At 46.2% G+C, this 22,504-nt stretch overlaps 1 protein-coding gene and 1 pseudogene across 1 annotated transcript; both read right to left on the bottom strand.

Annotated features, from left to right (window-relative positions):
• Nucleotides 1–764: 764 nt before the first annotated feature.
• TEKT1 (tektin 1) lies at nucleotides 765–22,116 on the bottom strand. Its single transcript, XM_036340444.1, has 8 exons — nucleotides 22,024–22,116; nucleotides 20,658–20,885; nucleotides 14,446–14,611; nucleotides 11,382–11,510; nucleotides 10,702–10,845; nucleotides 9,030–9,252; nucleotides 1,442–1,638; nucleotides 765–977 (listed from the first exon to the last, which is right to left on the bottom strand). The coding sequence occupies exons 2-8, from the start codon at nucleotides 20,845–20,847 to the stop codon at nucleotides 770–772; spliced, it is 1,257 nt and encodes a 418-aa protein (XP_036196337.1). The 5' UTR covers nucleotides 20,848–20,885; nucleotides 22,024–22,116; the 3' UTR covers nucleotides 765–769.
• Nucleotides 18,154–19,305, bottom strand: LOC118671346 (annotated as a pseudogene).
• Nucleotides 22,117–22,504: the final 388 nt, after the last annotated feature.

Consider the following 22,504-nt stretch of genomic DNA (forward strand, 5'->3'; position numbering starts at 1 on the left):
AAGCATTGGCGTTTCCCAGGGCTTGGGCCTCACCCCTTCTCCGCGCACTTTAAAGTCTCATACCTCCCATGGTTCTCCGGGTTTCTCTTAACTTTCAGGATATAGACAGACCTTTCTCCCTCACTGAGCTTGACTTGTGACTAGATACTTTGTTTTGTATGGCAGGGAGCTCGGAATGCACTCTCAGAGTTCCTATTGCACTCTCATAGTTCCTATTAAGTTCTTGTAGGTTTTGTAGCTTTGGTTGCCTGGACCCGTCGCCAGTAGGATGTAAGGACTCAGTCATTACTGTTACCCAGATACGATCCTGGTCCCTTGGGAGGGTGGCTCTCACCTTAGCGAGCCCAACTCTGGGCACCCCCAGATCAGGCCAGAGGGGTGGTAGCGGAGGAAGACGATGCGATGTGAGCTCTCTGGGTAAGCGCAGATGCAGTCAACAGAACCCATGGGCCAGGGAAGGACCAAGACAGATTACTGGGGGAGGCAAGCCGTCCTGAGACTTTCCCAGTGTGCTGAGCCCCTCTTCCCGGGCCCCCATCCTCTGATACCAGAAGGGCCTGTGCTGATACATGGAATTTAACTGTTAAGCAATCACCACCCCAGCGGCACCAGCAGCATAGACCCTGGCACCCCAATCTCAGCCCCGAGCAGGTCGGAATCCTGGCCGAGAGGCTGTGCGGGGCCGACTGGAAGTGCCGCCTACCTGAAATGACAGTGCGGCACCGGGTGCTGTGATAAGGTTTAATGAGCATCTGAGCGGCCCCTACTTTTAGCAGACAGCGTCCGGGCGGAGGCCCCCGGCCCACTCCCCGTGGTCGTCCCCGTCCCGCAGCGGGATGGACTTTCTCATGTGCACACACAGCACCTCATCGATGTAGATGGTGTTCTCTTTGATCTGGATCTGCTCCTGCAGGGCCAGCTGTCGGCGGTTCAGCCCTTTCAGCTCCATCTGAGCTTGGGCTAATGTTTCCTTTAATCTGGGAGAAGAGGAAGAACAGAAGGGAATCGTTTATCACCCCACATTGCTTTACTGGGGGGCCGGGGGCAAGTATTTGTGTGCTCATCGCAGAAGCAGAATTGGCATGTCCTTCTCCGTGTCTCCTCCCGAAGACAGAGATTGCAGATTGGTGGCCACAGGCCAGATTCACAAGATAGACAGCTCCATGAGCTGCCGGCATTGAAAACTGCGTTTTACCTAAACATCTGGATTTGGACTTTTGAAAAATGCAAACACTGGTATCCATTTCCTGCATGGCAGCAATTGGCTGCAGTTAACAAGGAACCCCTTGACTGTCCTCCAGAAAGGAACCCCTTGCATATTATAGATGCAAAAGTGCTCATGCCCGGCTGGCTTCCCCCACGATGGCATTGCCCAGCCCTGTTCACCATCCGGGTTCCCATGGAACCCCAGTGGCCCTCCCCCTCCCAGCCGCCAGCCTACCTTGCAATGTTGTTGGTGATCTCATGAACCTCCCTGATCAGCCTGTACTGGGCCATATCGCGACACAGCTCCACATTAGGACGGCACGTCCTGGTCCCCAGGCGTGTATGAGCCACCTTGGCAGGCCCTTCTTGGTCCAGGATGGCTTTTTCAAGAAATTCAATGTTTTTCTCCTGGGAAGCAATCTCTTCCATGACCTTACAGAAAGGATTGGAGTGGGTGAGACCAGGTTGTGCTCCTCAAAACTCTACAGCAGACACTCTTAGGAGGTCTGTTGGGATCACGTAAGCTAGGAAGAGGGGACCTCAGATTTCTACCCAAGCAGGGCCCCAGAATGAGTCTGATCTCTCTTCCCTACAGCAGGGATTGCTGGTGAGCAAGGCAACCCACCCGACCTTAGAACCTCGTAGGTGGAGTGGGCATGACCGGCATTGTTCCCGCATCTCCTTCCCAAATGCGGGGAATGCCCTGGAGAATGCCCTCAGTAAAGGCTGGAGGCTGCTGTTCACCTGGGTAGTAAGTACCGTGTGCTGAGTAGCTGGCCGCCTATTTCCATCAACCCACCCACTAGCGCCCACTCTGCTCCCTAGCTGCCTGAAGTGTGAGCAGTTCAATGCTGAGTTTTGCTGATTTCTTTGAAGGTGGCTTTGTGCACAGAAAAGATGACTTGGACGTTACTTGGGTTTTCAGATTAATCTTTAACTAGCTTAAATTTTTGTTTCTTTCTTTAAACTTAAAAAAAAATTTACATCATAGAATTTTCTAAACATACACAAAAGTAGCCGATGTAATGAACCTCAGGCACTCATCAATTTAATCAATGATCGATACATGGCCAATCTTGTTGCATCTATAACCCCCCTCTCTGCACCCCTGCCCATCAGCTTATTTCAAAGCAAATCTCAGATATTATATCATTCCAGTCTTAAATACCTGAGGATGTATTTCTAAGATATAAGGATGCTTTTATTGTCTTTTAACATAATGATAGTACCTTCTTCTCTCTTACAAACACACTCAGATTTCCCTGATTGTCTGTTGGTTTATTCAAATTAGAATGCAAATGAGGTCCACACATTGCATTTTGTTTTCTTGAGCCTTTTCTTAACATTTCTTAAAGGTTTTCTTAAGTTCAGCTCTCAGAGAGTATACTATTTTTAAATTTAGCAAATGTTAATAATCACTTTAAATTGACTTTGACTAATAGTTGCTCCAATTTCAAGCCTAGTTAAAATCCTTCAAACACTTAAAGCAGCATTTGTAAATTTGATATATAACATATAATTTTTATAAATTTGATATAAAACTTTTAAAAACTACCTGAGTCGTCTTAGCAAACAAGGCTTTCTGCAGTTCTAAAAAGACCTCGTTAATCTAGTAAACTAGTAAAATTGATTACTCTTAAATTCTCAAATACTTTAACACTGTCTTCAAACTTAAAATTTTCAACTAAAATCATAAGGCTAAATTACTTAATTACAAATTTTGTTATGATATTTTTTAAACAGGCCAAATTTTCTTAAGTTTTACAAATACTTAAAATATACTAAGTGCACAGATTCCTTCAAACAAAACTACTAATACTATGGGTTAGATCAGGAGTCAGCAAACTGTAGCCTCAGGGCCAAATACAGTCTGGTTTGGTACAGACTGTTTTTGTACAGACTGAAATAAGAATGTTTTTTTTTAATTAATGGACTTTAGTTTTTTGTTTGTTTTAATCTTCACCTAAGGATATGTTTTTGTTTAGAGAGAGAGGAAGAGAGAAAGAGAGAAATATCAATCGGTTGCCTCCCTTACGGGGATCGAATCCACAACCTCTGTATGTGCTCTGACTGGAAATAGAATCTGCTACCTTTTGGTGTGCCGGACGAGGCTCCACACAACGAGTCACCTGGCCGGGGCTACGGACTTTAGTTTTTAGAGCAGTTTTAGCCTTTCAGCAAAATGAAACAGGAAGTATAGAGTTCCCATATACCCTCTCTCCCCCAACACAGATCCCCCTGTTATGAGCATCTTCCATTAATGTGGTACATTTGTTACAACTAAGCAACCAATGTTGTATCCGTTATTATTAACTAAAGTTCATAGTTTACATTACGGTTCAATCTTGGTGTTGCACATTCTATGGATTTTAACAAATGTGTGCCATGTACCCACCGTTACCGTATCGTACCGAGTAGGTTTCATTGCCCTAACAAATCCCTGTGCTCCTCCTTTTCATCGCTCCTCCCCACCCCACCCCCATCTGAAGCCCTGACAACCAGAGCCTTTTTACTGTGTCCGGTGTCATGTAGTTGGAATCATACAGTCTGACTCATGCAGTATGAATTTCAGATTGGCTTCTTTCATTTAGCGATACGCATGTAAGGTTTCTCCATGTCCTTTTGTGGCTCGATAGCTCATTTCTTTTTATCACTGAATAATATTCCATTGTATGGATGTAGCACAGTTTGTTTACCCATTCATCTATCAAAGGACATCTGGTTGCTCCCAAGCTTTGGCAATTATGAATAAAGCTGCTCAACACTCATATGCAGATTTTTGTGCAGACCTAAGTTTTCAAGCCGTTTGAAATACCAAGGAGTGAGCTTGCTGAATCATAGGCGTCTGTTTGGTTTTGCAAGAAACTGCCAAACTGTCTTCCCAAGTGGCTGCACCATTTGGCACTCCCGCCAACAATGAGCGTGCCTACTGCTCCACATCCTCGCCGGCGCTTGGCATGGTCAGTGTTTTGGATGTTCTGTGGGCGTGTAGTGGCATCCCGTTGCTTTAATTTGCAATCCCTGAGGACGTAGGCTGTTGAGCCTCTTTTCATATGCTTCATCTACATATCTTCTCTGGGGAGGTGCCTGTTTCCATCTTTTGTCTGTTTTTCTATTGGGCTGTTTGTTTTCTTATTGTTGAGTTTCCAGAGTTCTTCCTCTATTTTTGGATAACAGTGCTTTATCTGTGGCTTGTCTTTTTTAGTCTCCTTTTTTAAAAAAATAAGGGAGTGCGGGGTACATTTTTTTAAAATATATTTTATTGATTTTTTACAGAGAGGAAGGGAGGGAGATAGAGAGTTGGAAACATCGATGAGAGAGAAACATCAATCAGCTGCCTCCTGCACATCTCCCACTGGGGATGTGCCCGCAACCCAGGTACATGCCCTTGACCAGAATCGAACCTGGGACCTTTCAGTCCGCAGGCCAACGCTCTATCCACTGAGCCAAACCGGTTTTGGCCATTTTTTTTTTTTTATTGTCTAAAGTTTTACATATGTCTCCTTTTTCCCCAATTGACTCCCCCACCCCCAGCCATTCCCACCCCGGGCAAGCCCCCACCGCCCCTGTGTCTGTGTCCATTGGTTATGCTAATATGCATGCATACAAGTCCTTTGGTTGCTCTTTAAAGGTGGGAGGGGGGTACATTTTTAAATAGCTGGAAAATCAAAAGAAAAATATTTCATGTCATCTTAAAATTACATAAAATTCAAATATTGGTGTCCACAATGAAGTTTTATTGGAGCACAGCCATGCTCATTCATCTGTATGGCTGCTTTTAAACTACAACGTCCGGGTTAAGAAGTTGCGACAGAATGGACGTTACACTCTCAGTGCTTTGCGCTGCTGTCCAGATGACACGGTTATAACGACAGCTTCCCGCGCGCTACATGTATCGCCAGGCAGTTTTTAGCACCAGCACATACCCATCATGTCAAAACAAGGAAACCAGGCTTCCTGCGGTGCACGTTAAGGCCTAGAGACGTGTAGATTTTGTTCCTTAGACAGCAAAGCACTGCGTTTATCACGCAGTGCCGCTCAGCTGTGCTGAAAGAACACGGCATGCGTCATTACCAGGCCGCGCACCATCACGACAGCCGCAACTCACAGGAAAGCAATGATCAGAAAAACTAGACATTTCAAACAGAGTATCTCATCACCGCAGAATCTCTTCGCAAAAAATGAAAAGGGGGCTGCAATCAGAGTCAGGTTCCAAGTGTCTCGTTTGCAGCCAAGCACGGAAAGCCATGTACTGATAACAGATTAATTAAAACATGTTGGTTGCCGCTGAGGAAGGGTGTCCAGAGAACATACAGTTGTGTGTTAGTCTTTCTGCAAAAACAGCTGCTTGGAGAGTTCAGGACCCTGGGAACAGCATCGACAGCCAATGGAAAGCAGGGCGCACGAGGCGGGGTGGTCTCCTAGCTCTTCGCCAGCTGGCAGGGCTCCTGATGCTGCTCGGGTGTTTATTCCGGGAATCGGTGCTGAGTTTGAAGGGACTGAAGGACCAGCCTCCACGAATGGTCGCACGAAGTAACTAGAGGCAGGGACATTTCCAGAAAGTTGAGAACACACTAATTCAACACAACCCGAGGTGGAATCTGCTAAGAAGTGCTGAAGCTGAGGATGGTACGCATGTGTGTAGAGCAGAAGCGGCTTAGTTGAACATATTCACAGAAGTGGAGGAAATGTGAGCTCTTGGCAGCTCTAATTATTATTCACCAGAAAAGAACTGCCCAGAAGAGATCTGAATCCATCAAGTGTCACTGAACCAGTATCATCAGCCGTGGACTTCATGAGCTCTCATCATCAGTTCTGTGAATATTTGCCAGAAACAGAAGCTGAATATCCTGACTTGCCCTTCTCCTCAGCAATCGAATGGTTTATCAGTGGCGAAATTTTCTTGTGATTTATTTTGAGCTCAGGGCCATGATTGAAATTTTTCTAAACAAGAACCACTCCCTTCCCCCCATGAAACTATTACTACAAAACACTGAACAGGGCCCTGGCTGGTGTGCTCAATCATTAGAGTGTCGTCCCACACACCAAAGGGCCTCGGGTTCAATTCCCAGTCATGGGCACATACCCAGGTTTCAGATTTGATCCCCGGTCTGGGCTCATGCGTGAGGCAACCGATCAATGTTTCTCTCTCACATAGATGTTTCTCTCTCTCTCTCTCTCTCCCTCTCCCTTCCTCTCTGGAATCAATGAAAAAAAAAATGTCCTTGGGTGAGGATTAAAAAATAATAATAATAGCCCTAACTGGTTTGGCTCAGTGGTTCTCAACCTTCCTAATGCCGCGACCCTTTAATACAGTTCCTCATGTTGTGGTGACCCCCAATTTCATTGTTACAAATTGAACATAATTAAAGCATAGTGATTAATCACAAAAACAATATATAATTATATATGTGTTTTCCGATGGTCTTAGGCAACCCCTGTGAAAGGGTTGTTTGACCCCCAAAGGGGTCTCGGCCCACAGGTTGAGAACCGCTGGGATAGAGCGTCAGCCTGCGAACTGAAGGGTCCCGGGTTCAATTCCAGTCAAGGGCATGTACCTTGGTTGTGGGCACATCCCCAGTAGGAGGTGTGCAGGAGGCAGCTGATCGATGTTTCTCTCTCATTGATGTTTCTAACTCTCTATTCCTCTCCCTTCCTCTCTGTAAAAAAAAATCAATAAAATATATTTTTTTTAAAAATAATAAAACACTGAATAGCTTTGCAAATTAATTTTTGCTGCAGACTTAGTAATAATATATCTTTTTGGTTGTTGTTGTTAATCCTCACCCAAGGATATTTTTCCATTAATCTTTAGACACCGTGGAAGAGAGGGGGAGAAACAGAGAGAGAGAAGCACCGATGTGAGAGAGACACTGATGTGAGAAAGACACATCGCTTGGTTGCTTCCCTCATTGAGCCTGCAACCGAGGTACATGCCCTTGACCAGAATCGGACCCAGGACCCTTCAATCCGTGGGCTGACACTCTATCCACTGAGCCAAACCAGCTAGGATGTAATAATATAGCTTAATGAATCCCACCTGCAATCAGAAAGCAAGCGCGCACTCACATGCAAAGCTTACACTGCGGTAAAGTCATTTCAACAACTAACGTGGTTTGAATCACAAGTCTTGCCAAGCTGTGCTGTCAAAATCAAAACAAGAAGCAAGACCTCCATTCCCACACAGATGTGCAGCAGACATATTTTCCAAGTGCCAGCAGTGGTGGTTGTTTTTTGGGGTGGGGGGGCGGGGGGTAAGGGGGGTAAGGGGGGGACCTCAAAAGTGCAAAGGAAATTTCCATATTTCGAAATCCACTTAATTGTGCAATTGAGGAGCTTCTGCCTACCCTTCAACAGCAAGTGATTAATCCGAAATGTAATGACATGCTAACAGGCCAGCATCAGGAGAAGCAGCTAAACAGATTTCTACAAATGCCTTCCAAGCAATGAGTGTATCCAATTAAAATCATGTGCTCGCAGATTGTTATCAGTACTTGGCAGCACTATTTAAATGAAAAGACATTTCCCAAGATGAAATATACAGAATCTCATTACAGAACAGCATTCACAGACGAACATTTGCAACAGATTTTGATAGGAAATACGATCACAGCATAACCTTTGATTGCGCTCTGGCTTGTCCTGCTCATCGCATAAATACATCCTGACAACCAGGCTCTGGGTTCCGGGAGGGCGAGGTCTGAACGCCGCAGGAGGACAAGGCTTTGGAGCTGAGCAGGCCGGGCTCTAGTTCCAGGCTGCCCGCTATGCACCTTGCCACCTGGGGTCCCTTCCGCTCTCAGCATTTCACAGTCAGTAAACTGCCAGAGTCGGGCCAGGTTACAGGTGAGGCTCGAGGCTCAGAGAGCTTTCAGGCTCGGCAGGAGTCACTCGGCTGGCCTGTCACTGGACTGGATCTGGGCCCACATATCCAAACCTAGCACATGTTCCACTAGCCTCAGCTTCTCAGTGGCCCTGAGTTTATCCCGTGGGATGGTCACATATGCTCAGGACGCAGGGGTCCTTGCGGTTAGGGAGGTATACTGGAGCGGGCTCAGGTGGGCTCTGCTGGTTAAGTATTCGGGAACTTTGCCAGACCATCGTTAACTGGGTAGCTTCAAATCACCTGTGATGAAAGTGTTTACACCATGGAGACCTACAGATTCAGCAAACTGGGGACTTTATTAAATTTATTTAATTCCATCATCTTTTATTCCAACATAGTATTCATTTTTCAATTTAAATTCTTTATTCTTTAAAGTATTTCATATGTCTCCTTTATCCCCCATTGACCTCTCCCTGGCCATTCCTCCCACCCCATCCCCCACCCCCAGCACATGCCCTCACCACCCCTACTGTCTGTGTCCATGGGTTACAAACTGAGGACCTTATTTTTCTGAGAGCCAGTTACCAGCACACCACTGGAAAACTGAGATGGACAGCCAGCCAGAATCCCGAAGTTGCAGCTGGGTTTGGAGAAATTGGGTGCGTTCAACTCATAGAACTTCAGGGTCATTAATGATGTCTGAGACCATGTAGTCCATCCCCATATTTCACATAAGGAGAAACTGAGGCCCAGAGGGAGGAGACAGCCTGTTCTTTGCAGTAATGAGTGGCAAAGGAGCCCAGAATAGATCCAAGTCCCACTCCAGGCCCCAAACCCCAAACCGTGCTGCTAAAATGGAGAGATGTGAATGACCCTGACTCCTTAGTTAACCCAAGAGCACAAGCGCAGAAGGCAGCAGCCTGTCCCAGAGGCCAGTCCAGGCTTCCACAGGGAAACCTTCACAGGGGCTCGTCCGTGTTCCCTGCAGGGAGCTCACCTTGGCCAAATGACCAGCCAGCTTGTCCCTGGCGTCCTTGGTGTCCTTCAGCCCGTTCTTCAGTGCCGTGTCCACCACGTCGCATTGCTTGCGCAGGTCGCTGGCCGTCTGGGACAGGACTCGGTCCACCAGAGACTTCAGCATCAGGGAGTTGTTCCGCTGCTTGTCAGCCTTCTCCACGTTGGTGTTGGAGAAGTCCAGCCAGTCTTCCAGGCTCACGGAGCTGAAACAGACCCGGGCATTTGTTCACGGAGGATCTGGGCTGGGAAGGGAGGCAGGGAGGGGATGGGACGAGCTCCTGGAAACCCCCTGGAAGCTAACCCGACCTTGACCACCAGAAGCACCTAGAATAAGCATGTCAAACTCAAAGGCGCACACGGGCCAGATAAACAAGGTGTAAGTGTATGTGGGCCACACAAAAACAAAAGCTCCCATTTTCATAGAAACGTAGGTTTATTTCAATAGAGACATGCTGAATGCAAAGGGCTGCAATAAATGAGTCATCGTTAACATAAAATCATAGAACATTTTAATAAAAATTAATATTTTTTCTTGAACATAAACTTACCAGACAACTGAATAACTGCACAAATTAATAAACCTATTTTTCTTGTTCTCCGAAAGCGAAATATTTCCTGTTGCGCACACCAAACAAGTCAGTCCAAGACTAATGACGTGGCAGTCAGCTGCTAAAATATTTGCTGCTAGTATTAGTGGAGCAAAATGGTGCGCCTGCGTGTGAGGCGCATCAGGGAAATGAATGCAACACGATGATAATAATCAGTCATTAGTGAATGTTATAGTTCATTATTAATAATTACGTATAACCGGATATTGTAAAAATTAAGTTACGAAACTTTTATTACAAAGTTTTTTACATTATGTTATATTGGCTGGGCCACAAAAATATTCGTTGTGGGCTGCATGTGGCCCACAGTCCGCGAGTTTGACATGCTTAACCTAGAATGTTTCTTCATCCCCAGGCAGAGCGAACAGTGGTCTGTCAGTGGCAAGAGATGTCACTTTGGGGAAACTTACCTATTCTATGCCAAGCAACGCGCTGGCATTTTACAGACATTCACTCATTTAATCCTCATGAGGGCCTAGTGAGCTAACCTTCATAACCCCATTTTACAGAGGAGGAAAACTGAGGCTCGGAAAGAGACAGTAACTTGGTCAAGATCACACAGGTAGAGACAATTTGAGCATTGAAATAAACAATGATAGTAACAGATTATAACACACTGAATAAAATAGGATACCCTGAGTCCATACTGATATCAGTAAATTGCTAGCTTGATAGGGAACTGCTTTATATAACAACACTGATGAATCTCAAAATAATGTTGATTGGAAGAAAAGTGACGAAAATAGATAGTATATGATGCTACTTAATAATTGTAAAAGCAGACAAACCTATTGGAAGTCAGGATGTGGTCATCTTTGGGGAAGAGAGGGGGATATTGGCCAAGAAGGGACAGGATGGGGGTTTCCGGGTGGCGGTAATGTTTCATCTCTTGACCTGGTTGGTGGTTTCATGGGGGTTGTTCACTGTGATTAGCCCGCTGCTGGGATGATGCGCTCGGCCTGCCTGCCTGCCTGCGCAGCACGGGGCACTGGGTAGCAGGGAGGAGCACAGCGTGGCCAGGCCAGCAGGCGGGGACCCACTCACTTTGGTTCAACCCGCACGACATTCTCAGAATATTTGATGTTTGGCGAGTTGTTGTTGAGTGAGAAGCAGATATCATCAATGGTCAGGGCCACAAACTTGTCTTTCAAATCCTTTTCGAGATAGTACTTTGCAGAGCGGTTCAGCCTGAAGGGAGAAGGGAAAGGTTTCTCCCTCTGGAAGGCGCAGATGGCACCTACAGTTTCTCGGGAGGCCCTGGAAAATGAAGCTACAGCTCAGTCTAGTACAGATGGTGGCACTTCCTCCCCCTCCCATCACTCAACCCCCTGCCCTCCCCACACATACCCCACGAGATGCCTGGTGACAAATTAACGTAACCAAGCCTGGACTTCAACATCCTCCAGCTGTGGCCTTTTCTCATGTCACCACTGTGGCATACTCTATGTGAGAGGTCCGTGCTAGGAAAAAACAGCTCGAGTGTCCTCCAGTTTATAAGCAGGGCTGACATCCGGCCCCAACCCCACCCACCACCAGAGGGAGACTGGCAGGTACGCGAGGTTGTCCAGGCCTCGTTCTGAGTGTTCCCAAGCCTCCTCAGGCCATGGACAGTGCACGTAGGAGCACGGAACCCCATTCTTTCTGTGCCATGGAGCCCAGCCTCGGTGGGTGCTGCCTCTCTAGGTACGCCCAGGGAGATGTGGGAGTGGCCCGAACAGCCATACCTGATCTGCTCGGTGGTCTCCTCCAGGGTGCGGGTCAGCAGGGCTATCACCCCCTGGATCACCTCGTACTCCTTCAGTAGCTCCTCCTCGACTTCATCGTGCACCAGGTCGATGCCCACTCGCTGCTCCCTGACCAGAGAAAGGGGCAGGTCACCCAACGTGCGGAGGGAGGCAACACCATATCTGCTAACATCTGGACATTTAAAACCATCTGGACAGCCCTGACCAGTTTGGCTCAGTGGACAGAGCATCAGCCTGCGGACTGAAGGGTCCCAGGTTCGATTCCAGTTAAGGGCATGTACCTTGGTAGCGGGCACATCCCCAGTAGGGGGTGTGCAGGAGGCAGCTGATCGATGTTTCTCTCTCATCAATGTTTCTAACTCTCTATCCCTCTCCCTTCCTCTCTCTAAAAAATCAATAAAATATATTAAAAAATAAAAAATAAATAAAACCATCTGGACAACTGGTTTGAGGAGCACCCAACTCTGGATGCATGGCCTGGCCGGGGATGTACACTAGTTGGGTCTTTGCGCCTTGAAACAAATCCTAAACGCAATGAGGAAAAATTGACCGATGGCTGGTCACTGGTCCGAAAATGCCAGATGGACATTCCCCCTCGACTTGGACATCAGTTCCGAAGCCTTGTCCATCTTTCTATTTAGTGGAAACATTTCTTTTGGCTTAGAATTTCAAAGACATAGGTTCCCTTCCTTGACCCTAGTTCCATCTTTTGACCAGGATTGGAATCCAGAAAGGTGCTTTATAATAATAATAGCAACATTCGTAGTCCCCCCAGCACTGAGCACTGCTGTGTGACAGGCTTTGTGCTGAGCTCTTCGTGGGAATGTTCTCAATGAGCCCTTCAAGCCCCGGCGAGGAAACTGAGCTTCAGGGAGGTTGAGCCCAGGTCACAGAACTGGGCATGACGCATATTTTTTTTTTAATGTCAGAGATTTTGTTTCTTTTTTTTTTAATATATTTTTATTGATTGCAGAGAGAAAGGGAGAGGGAGAGAGAAATAGAAACATCACTGATGAGAGAATCATTGATCAGCTGTCTCTTGCACACCTCCCACTAGGAATCAAGCCCGCAACCCAGGCATGTGCCCTGACAGGGAACTGAACCGTGACCTCCTGGTTCATAGGTCGACACCTCAACCACTGAGCCATACCGGCCGGGCATGATGCATGCTTTTAATCACTGTGCCTTTAGTCACTCCCAAAACTGACCAGTCACTGCCTAATACCTGATTTTTTGTTCTTTTCTACCTTGCATGATAGTGCATGGGAGGCACCTATTCAATCAACTTAGCAACATCTACATTCTATTCACGCTCAGGGGGAGACTTGAGCTGACAGGATGTTGGCTTCTTTCATGGTGACTTTCCCTTTGCTTCACAAACTCTCTAAGTCTGGCTGGGGAGACTGCTGCCTGGTTGGTGCAGAGGGTCCTGGCTACGCTCACTGAGGGAGGGCTTTCCAGGAAGAGGGAATGGAGTGGACAGAGCCATGGTGTGTCAGGAAACTGGGAGTCGCTCAGCACACCTAAGCACATCCCGCTGTTGGAGAAGAGGTGCGGGCCTGGAGGTCACTGTGGGCCCAATCATGATGAACCCCGTTTGCTCAGCTAAGAAGTTTGAACTTGATCTTGAAGGTACTAGGGTATGGGGTTGCAATTATTTAAAAAATGTTAAAGCATGAGGGTGACCTGTAAAAATCTGCATTCAGAAAAGTTCACTCAAAAGCCAGGGTGGCCTGGCCAGCATGGCTCCGTGGTTGAGCATCAACCTATGAACCAGGAGATCACGGTTCGATTCCTTGTGAGGGCCTATGCCTGGGTTGCGGGCTCCATGCCCAGCATGGGGTGAGCAGGAGGCAGCCAATCCGCCAATCCATGATTCTCTCTCATCACTGATGTTTCTATCTCTCACTCCCTTCTCCCTTCCTCTCTGCAGTCAACAAAAACATATTAAAGAAGAAAAGCCTGGGAGGAGGATGCGCTGGATTGGAGGGGACTAAGCCGGTGGCAAGGGGACCTGTGTGGCATGCCAGCTAGCACTGTGACAGGGACAGGTCTGAAACGACCATTAGCCCAGAGTAGATATAATCATCTACTCACAGGACTTAGAGGAGGAAATTAGAATAGAAATCTATGCTTGCACAGTGCCCTCTGGACACAGGACTTCTGTGTGATTCTGCGTATAGGAGTAGACTTCTTGTCCTCTGGTAACTGGAGTACCTGCTCTGCATACCCGAAATAAAGACACCATTTCCTAGTTACTCGTGGTGTGACCATGTGACTAAGTCCTGGTCAACAAGATGCAAGTAGAAATGGTGAATGCCGAACCCTAATTATTCCTACCTGCTGGAATGTAGGCACAATGGCTGGAGCTCCAGCTGTCATCTTGAATCACCAGGTAACCTTGGGCGTGAAAGCCATGTACAGTGGAGCAACAAAATAGAGAAAGCCTGGCCCAGCCGGTGTGGCTCAGTGGTTGAGCATCGACCCATGCACCAAGAGGACGCCGGTTTGATTCCGGTCAGGACACATGGCCGGGTTGCAGGCCTGATCCCCAGGGGGGTATGCAGGAGGCAGCCAATCGATGTTCTCTCTCATCCTCTCTCATCAAATGTTTCTCTCTCTCTATCTCTTCTTTCCTCTCTCTCTAAAATCAATAAAAAACATTTTAAAAAAGAGAGAGAGAGTCCAGAGCCCTGACACTGTGGCACACCATGCCAACCCTGACCTAGTTCCAGATTCTTAAATGGGAGAGAAGAAGAACCTATCTTATTTCAGTTCAGTGTTATTTTGCGGTTTTCTGATTACCCACAGCCAAACCCAGTCCTAACTTATATTTAAGTTAGTCAAGGGCAGAGTTTAGACAAGAACCCAGTCTAGTGCTGCGTCCACTGCCTGGCACCACGGACATGCCGAGATAATTTCAGGCTCTAAAAGAACACATGCTCATTAGCCTCGTTCTAACCCACCACCCAGCACGGTCAGCTCTCACTACCCAGCATTTCGTTTCTCATAACAGATGATTCGCCGGAGGGACCTTCCCTACCTGTACTCCAGGCACCTCTGTGTGATATGCAAGGGCTCTTTCAGGCTCTCCAGGGCTTTCCGCAATCTGGTCTGATATGCGAGTAGATCTTCGGTCGCGTACACAAGCTGCTCAAGTTTGTCATCTAACTCCTTCTTCCAGAATTTGACTTCCTCAAGTCTCTGTTCTGAAGCACACAGAGAAGTTACAGGAGGGTTAATCTACTCCCAATGCAGCCAACTTTTGGATTAGAAACTTTAAGACTATCGCAAAAGTCTTAATGAGATGTTCTTTTCTTCTTAGAACTTCTTAGGGAAGGGGGGGAAGGAAAATACTTCTTACATTCACCATCAAATTAATCCAAAGATCATTCTACACTCATTGACTCTAATTCCCCCATGTCCACTGTCTTTAAATAACTTTTAATTTTATCAAACATATAAATGTATTTTGCTGAAAAAGTCAAGTAGTATTACAAGTATTACAAATCTCTGCCTGATCCCTATCCACTCCCACTTTCTAGAAGCAACCACTAAACACTTCTAGTATTTCTTCTGCCACTTGCTTACACTGCTGTGTATTCATTATCAGTTTGAATATCATCTACCGATTTGCTATGATGAAGGTAAGAATGTATTTGCTCTTACACAACTTTCACAACATACTTCTGCTCCTTCCATCTTCCCAATACAGTTGTATCACCATCTTGTTAATACAGTAATGCTTGTTGATATTATTGTAAATATCTAAATGCTATGTACACCTGAACCACATAGTATACTATGATAAATTTCTTTCCTTCTACAACTTTTTGCTTTTTGGAGAGGTTAATATATTTTTGCTTTATTTTCTACATATTTAATACTAATTTTTCTTCAAACTTTCTAACAAAACTAGAGCAGTGCCCCTTATCTGCAGTTTTGCTTCTATGGTTTTACTTACCTGTGGTCAACTGAGGCCTGAAAATAAATGAAAAATTCCAGAAAAAAATCATTCATAAGGTTTAAATTGCGCACCATTCTGAATCTCACACCTTCTCGCTCTGTCTCACCTGGGACGAGAACCACCCCTTTGTCCAGTGTATCCACACTGTGTACACTGCACTACTGTTAGCCACTTAGTAGCCATCCTGGTTATCAGATGGACTGTTGCGGTACCACAGCGCTTGTGTTCAAGTTTCCCTTGTTTTACTCAATAATGGCCCCAACACACAAGAGTAGTGATTCTGGCTGTTAGGATATGCCAAAGAGACACCGTAAAGTGCTTCCTTCAATGAAAAGATATGTATTGCATGTATGTATGTATGTATGTATGTATGGGGGGGAAACATCCTATATAAGTGTAGTATGCAAATTTTCCCCTCCACCAGGAGTTTGACCAGGGGCAGGGCCAGCTCAGGGAAGGGAGGGAGTACCCAGCCAGTAGCTAAGGACCCTACCAGTGTATGAATTTCGTGCATTGGGCCTCTAAGAGGATATATAAGGTTGGGTACTATCCACAGTTTTAGGTATCGAATAGGGGGTCTAGGAACATATCCCCCATGGGTAAGGAGGGACTACTGTATAAATATCCTCTCAGTATATTCAAACCCATCAAGTAACCTATTGATTTTGTTTCTTTGCTGGAGACCTTTCTCTAGGAATGCTTTCTCCTCCGGCTCCAACCTCTAGTTGGATGTTGGGGCTATCACCCTATGACTTTGCTTCACCATCATTCTAGGAATTCCCTTCACTATCTCGTATGTTGGAGTCCTCTCTCTTGGATTTCGTTTATTCTTTTCTCTTTCTTTTTTTAAATCCTCACCAAAGGAGTAAGGATATTTTTTCCATTGATTTTTTTTAAGAGAGAGTGAAAGGGAGGGGGGAGGGGAGAGAGAGAGAGAGACATCATTGTGAGAGAAACACATCATTTGGTTGCCTCCTGTGCACACCCCAACTGGGGGTCAGGATTTGAACCGGCACCCCAGGTACATGCCCTTAACCAGAATTGAACCCAAAACCCCTTGGGTATGCACCTAGCCATGCCAACCCGGGCCTTTCTTTTTCTTGGTTTCCTTCTTCAATGTGTTGAAACACATCTTTCAATAACTTCCTAAGAAATGGATGCATGTGAGGTAAAATTTTTGAAACCTTGGAATTCTGAAATGCCTTTATTCTACCTCGTCCATCATTTGATTATATTTGGTTTTAGGCAGATATATAGGTTGTAAATAATTTTCATTTAGAATTTTGATAGCATTGCTTCATTTCCTAGTTTCCAAAGTTTCTGATGAGAAGCCTGATGCCATTCTGATTCCGGATCCTTTGTATGTGACCTGAAAAGCTTTTAGAAATGTCTTCTCTATTTTCCTAGTGTCAATCTTATTCAATTATTATGCCACATACTAGTCATGCCCTTTTAATCTGAAAACCTAGACCTTTCGGCTCTAGGAAATGTTCTTGCATTCTCTCATGGGCAATTTCTTCTTCTCCATCTTCTCTATGCTCTTTCTGGAACTCCTATTAGCCTTCTGCTCAGGGGAGGAGAGTCAGAGTAGGGAGGGGCTCTCTACAAAGACTTGCAACCAATCTTGTTTCCAACTCTATTTTGAATCTCCAGCTTCTGAGGTCATTGGATGCTTCCAATTTGAGCATTTCAAGGTTTCTGCAGCATAAATCTCTAGTATGAATCAGTTGGCTTCTCACTGTCCTCTACCTACCCAGGCTTTCTGCAGTCCCTAAGTGTGTTACCACTTGGCCTTTTGCTTTCTAGCTTCCAAAATCTTCATCATTTGTCTAGTGTTGCTACCCTTGCCCCCATCTCATCTTTGAGGCATACTTTTCATTAATCCTTTACTACTCCTTTGTCGGAATTTTAAAAGGAAAGGAAGACTAATGAACGTGTTCCATCCACCATGTAAAGCGAAGTCTCCCCACTCACACTTTATAACTGACCTCTACCCTCACCTTGCATCTTCCACCACCCTATTGGACCTGCCGTCTCAAAGGTCACCAATAATCTTCAAGCCATCAGTTCCCATTCATTTGTGCTCAGCTCACAGCCTCTTTGCCATTTGTGTGACCACTAGTGTTGATGAGCACACAGATAGTTTCTACTTTGGGACTATTACAAAGAGCACTACTTTGAACATTGCAGCATGTATCTTTCGTAAACATATGTTAGAATCTGTATTCGGTATATACCTAAAAGTGCAATATCTAGGTCAAAGTGTATGCAATATGTTCAGCTTTAGTAGATACTATCAAAGCTTTCCAAAGCAGTTATACTTCCAGTGTTCACAGTATAAATTTTCCAATTTATGCTTCCTCCAGTAGGGTACTAGAGTTCCAGTTGCTCCACATCCTCTCTAATACTTGGTATTTTTCTTTTTCTAAAATATATTTTTATTGATTTCAGAGAGGAAGGGAGAGGGAGAGAGAGACAGGAACATCAATGAGGAGAGAGAACCACTGACCAGCTGCCTCCTGCACCCTCTCCCCCCCCCCCCCACTGGGGACCAAGCCCACAACCCAGGCATGTGCCCTTGACTGGAATCGAACCCGGAACCCTTCAGTCTTCGGGCCGACACTCTATCCACTGAGCAAAACTGGCTAGGGCGGTATTTTTCTTTTTCTTTTTTTTTTTTTTTTTTTTGTCTGTTTACTATAGATTTATTACGGGCTACTACTCGCCAGGCATTACGCCAAACGCTGGTTAGGCAGTGCTGGGGCTCACAGGTGCCTCATCTATTTGAGAGGGGCAGACATGCAAGGCTAACAGACAGCTTATCTCCCCTACATCTGCCATTCTGAGGCACCTCCCTCCCCTCAGTTCCCTTGCTGGTAGCCAAGGCGTTCTGAGTCCTAGAGGCCTCCTGCTTGCATTTCTGGCTTAAAGACTAGAGCTGGCCCTTGCAGTGCAGCTGGGGCTCTGAAGTCCATTGACCCTGCTGCTGTGAGAGTCAGAGCAGACCATAGTGACAGCTGCCGGGCTGGGGGACTCATGTGACAGCAGGAAGAGAGCTGCTGGGGCCCAAAGGTTGCTGAGGTTGAGTGTGAAGTTTCTTGTGCTAAATCCTAGCCGTTGAACAGCTCTTGAATGTTACAAAACCCTTTCACTCTTGTTCTCTTATTGTGATCCTCGAGGTAGTAATTATCCCCATAAGAGATGAGGAAGCTGAGGCTAAGATGGAAGTGCTAGGTCCATTGCCTGCACCTCATGGCCCAAGGGGCTTCCTGGAGAGAGCAGAGCTGGAGGGTGGCGTTGGCCCACTCAAAGGGCAGACGGTTGTCCCTGGGTCTTGCTCACTGAGCTTGTGATGCAGAGTGTAATTCCTGCCGTGGTGAGCACCATGCCTGCAAATGTTCGTTTTCCACCAATATCTTCTCCCAGGACCTTTCCAACAATCAGTGTGAAGACGATGGACAGGGAGTTACTGATGGGCACAGCTAGAGTTAGATCTGTTGATGCCAAGGTGAAGTAGTAGAGAAGGGAGCCACACTGGTTTTGGAAAAAGGGCACCAGGTACTCAATATTGAGGAAGAGGGTCTTCATCTCCTGCAGCAACTGCCGGAGCCAGGTCCGCTCAGTGGACGTGCCGCAGGCGGGAGGAGGCCCGCTTCAGCAGCGGCTGGGTGCCGCCCCACAGCGCGGCCACGAGCACCAGAGCCAGCACCTGCCCTGGACCAAGAGGCGAGTGAGCCTCTCCCCGCCCCCAAACGGCCGCGCGCAGGCCCAGCCAGCTTCCGGCCCCCCATGCCTACCTAGCTCGCCGCCCCCAACGCCCCCTCTGCTCCCCGACGCCCCGGGTGCGACTGGCCGGTATTTTTCTTTTTCTTTTTTTCCCCCTCTCTTATTTAACAACTTCTCCCCCCACTTCCCCTCCTGGCCCTCCTTTTTCATTTTAGCCCTTCCGGTGGGTATGTAATGGCATCTCAGCTGTGATTTTAATTTGTATATCCCTGATGAATAATGAAGTAAGAGCACCGCTTCATATGTCCATTGGCTGCTTAGATTTCCTCACTTGTAAAGTGTCTGTTAAGGTTTTCCCCATTTTTCTATTGAGTTTTTTGCCGTTTTCTTCTTTATCTTTAAAAGTTCTTTATATGTTCTAACTACAAATTCTAACATCTAACAGTATTGATCTGAAGCAGCTTTGGTTTATTGGAGGTTGAAAAACTAACTACCCCTAACCATGTTTCCTTCATAGGCGTTTTGGTTCATCCTGCCCAATGTTATAAATGCATTCAATTCATCGCCAACATTTTTAAAGTGGGTAAATTTTCAGCTTTCCAGATTTTCTTTTTAAAAAAATCAGACAAAAATTTGACAATACCAAGCTCATAATCTTTCTTAGAAAAAGACTGTTTGAAATTTAGTTGCTGATTCCTTAGATGGAGCACATGTCCTCCAGATAACCACCATCCCCTCCACGCCCTATTCTTAGAGGGGTCGTATTCAACTCTTATTCTACCGGCACAATCCTTATAGACACTTGAGTTTGTGACTTCGGGTTTATTTTTTAGCATTTGGGAAATTTTATGTTTATTCTTGTTTTAGTTAAGGGCAGTGCCCTTTATAGTGTTTAAGAATGGAATTCCCAAGAGAAAATTACTCTTCGTTTAAGAATCAGTTCAGCCCTAACCGGTTTGGCTCAGTGGATAGAGTGTCGGCCTGCGGACGGAAGGGCCCCAGGTTCGATTCTGGTCAAGGGCATGTACCTTGGTTGCGAGCGCATCCCCGGTGTGGGGCGTGCAGGAGGCAGCTGATTGATGTTTCTAACTCTCTATCCCTCTCCCTTCCTCTCTGTAAAAAATCAATAAAATATTTTTTAAAAAAGAATCAGTTCAAAGGTTTCTCTAGGAAATCTTTCTCAATTCTCTTACTGTTATACCCCTTACCCCAGGACCTATCTGGTTATATTCAGGTTATAATATTTGTATCTTTCTCCTCCTTAAGCCAGGAGCCCTTAAAAAGTAGAGACTCTGATTGCCATGTGATATTCCCAGAACTTAGTCCAGAGATGCTCTAAGATGCTCAACGACTGTGTATGGAATAAATAAATCATAGATGACAGATAGCTGAAAATCAGACTGGATTATCATGCTGTCTTGGGGCAGTGAACTTAGACATAGAACCTAGAGAATACACGTTTCTCCCTAAGACCCTGAACGTGAAATGCAAATGACAGTCTAGCTAAACCTGAACAGTTTCATCAAAACATGTTCACAAGTGCACCAAGTGCATTGTCTTACCTAGCTTCTTGTTCACATCGCTTTGAGATTTTCTCGTGGACTTGTCGATTTCATCCACCAGCCTCTGGCTCTCTGCCACCAGGCGTTCGGACCGGGACCTTTCAGCCTCCGCTTTGTGGTACTGGCTCTTGTTAGCAAGGTGCCACTCGGAGCGCAGGAACTTCGGTGGGGCTTGGAGTAGTTTGGCCATTTGACCAAAGGCAGACTTCTTCTAGATTAAGTAAAATCCTGGGAAGAGAAAAGCAATTTGTCCTTTTTCAAATGTCCATTTTTTTATGTGATATATATACCAAAAAGGGCATAAATCATAATCTGTACACAGAATGAACACATCTGTGTAGCCAGCATCCAGATCAAGAAATAAGCATTACCAGCACCTCATGCCTCTTTCTAGTCACTATTCTCCACCCCCACCCCCACAGGGTACCACTAACCTGACTTTTAACACTATAAATTAGTTCTGTTGTTTTTGAACTTCATATAAATGGAATCATACAGTATGTGCTCTTTTGTGTCTGACTTCTTTTACTCAACATTATGTTGGTAAGATGCATCCGTATTGTTCATATCGTTGTAGTTGGTTCATTCTCATTGCAGTGTAGTATGCCATTGTATAAATATACCAAAATGTATCTGTCTTTTCTACTGTTTATGGGTATTTGTGTTGTTTGTTTGTTTGGAGCCTATCATGAGAATGCTAAAAAGATTCTCCTACCTGTCTTTTGGTGAACACATTCGTGTATTTTTATGACTTATTAGAATGGGGAGTGTTCAATTTTACTAGATACTGATACATAGATGAACCCAGGCATGTTTTCTTTAAAAATGAACACATACAATTATCTGTAAACTAGCAACTGGGTATTGAGCCTATTTAGCAGATAGGAGAATCTAAAAACTTCCCAGGACGAAGAAAAGGAGAGAACAGTAAGGGGAACACATGAGAACACATGAGTCCACAGCAACAGAAAGACTAAATCCCCACCCACCCCACCTGCCCCACCCGCATCCCTACCCAAAAAACTGAGCGCCTGCCCTTAGGGGTGTCTGGATCTCCGAAGCCCTTCAAACATGCAAGGATGGAACCTGGTCAGATCTTGACCAGGCTGAGCACACCAGGAAACTCAGCCTCGACAGACAGCATGGTCTCCTCCTTTCTTCCCAGTCCAGTCCCTCTTACAGTCTCTCCCAAATTTGCCTGAGCGTGACGCTCAAACTTAACACAAGACTCCTGAATAAATCTGAGAAGCCTCGGGAGAAATCGAAATTAGACCTAAATTAGGGCTGAACCCAGCAGGCGTAAGACTTTGAGTAGGGCTGAGGGCTGCAGTTAAGGGTTGACGAGGTGGGGCCGGAATGTACTTACCGCAGCGCCACGAAGAACAACTACACCTGCTCGGAATAAGAGCCTCCTAATCCCAACTGCAGTTCCCGGCTCTCGCAGAAGACGAAGGTAAACAACGAAGTCTCCATGGCAACGGGTGACGCGCGTGCCCAGGGCAAAGGGGGCGGGGTCCGGCGCGAAGCACCTTCTCCCGAAGGCTCTGCGCAGGCGCGAATTCTACAGTCCCCAGCGCAAGAGATATGGGATTGAGTCCTGGGAGCCGTAGAGCCGGATGCTCGGCCATCTCAACTTCTCACAAAGACGTGGGACACCAAGCAGGGGCGACCCACCAGCTATAGGCCGGCCGCGGGCTGGGTTATCTCGGGCCGCGCTGCTCCCGCTGGGTTTCGGACTCCCCACGTGTACAGCGGGGTTGGGCTGGACGATACCGTAAGGTGTTCGCAGGCAGGCCCAGGTGCACTAGGCCACAGAGCCGGCGCGGCCGGGAAGAGACGTGAGAGAT

The sequence above is a fragment of the Myotis myotis genome, unplaced genomic scaffold (genome assembly GCF_014108235.1).
Source record: "Myotis myotis isolate mMyoMyo1 unplaced genomic scaffold, mMyoMyo1.p scaffold_m19_p_17, whole genome shotgun sequence".
In the NCBI taxonomy this organism is placed as follows: domain Eukaryota; kingdom Metazoa; phylum Chordata; class Mammalia; order Chiroptera; family Vespertilionidae; genus Myotis; species Myotis myotis.

Coding starts and splice junctions, on each gene's coding strand:
- TEKT1 (XM_036340444.1), bottom strand. CDS start 20,847: ATGGCCAAACTACTCCAAGCCCCACCGAAGTTCCTGCGCTCCGAGTGG. Junction 9,253..10,701: donor GTCGTGCGGGTTGAACCAAA/GTGAGTGGGTCC, acceptor GGTCTGTTTCAG/CTCCGTGAGCCTGGAAGACT. Junction 1,639..9,029: donor TGGCTGGTCATTTGGCCAAG/GTGAGCTCCCTG, acceptor CCTTTCTGTAAG/GTCATGGAAGAGATTGCTTC.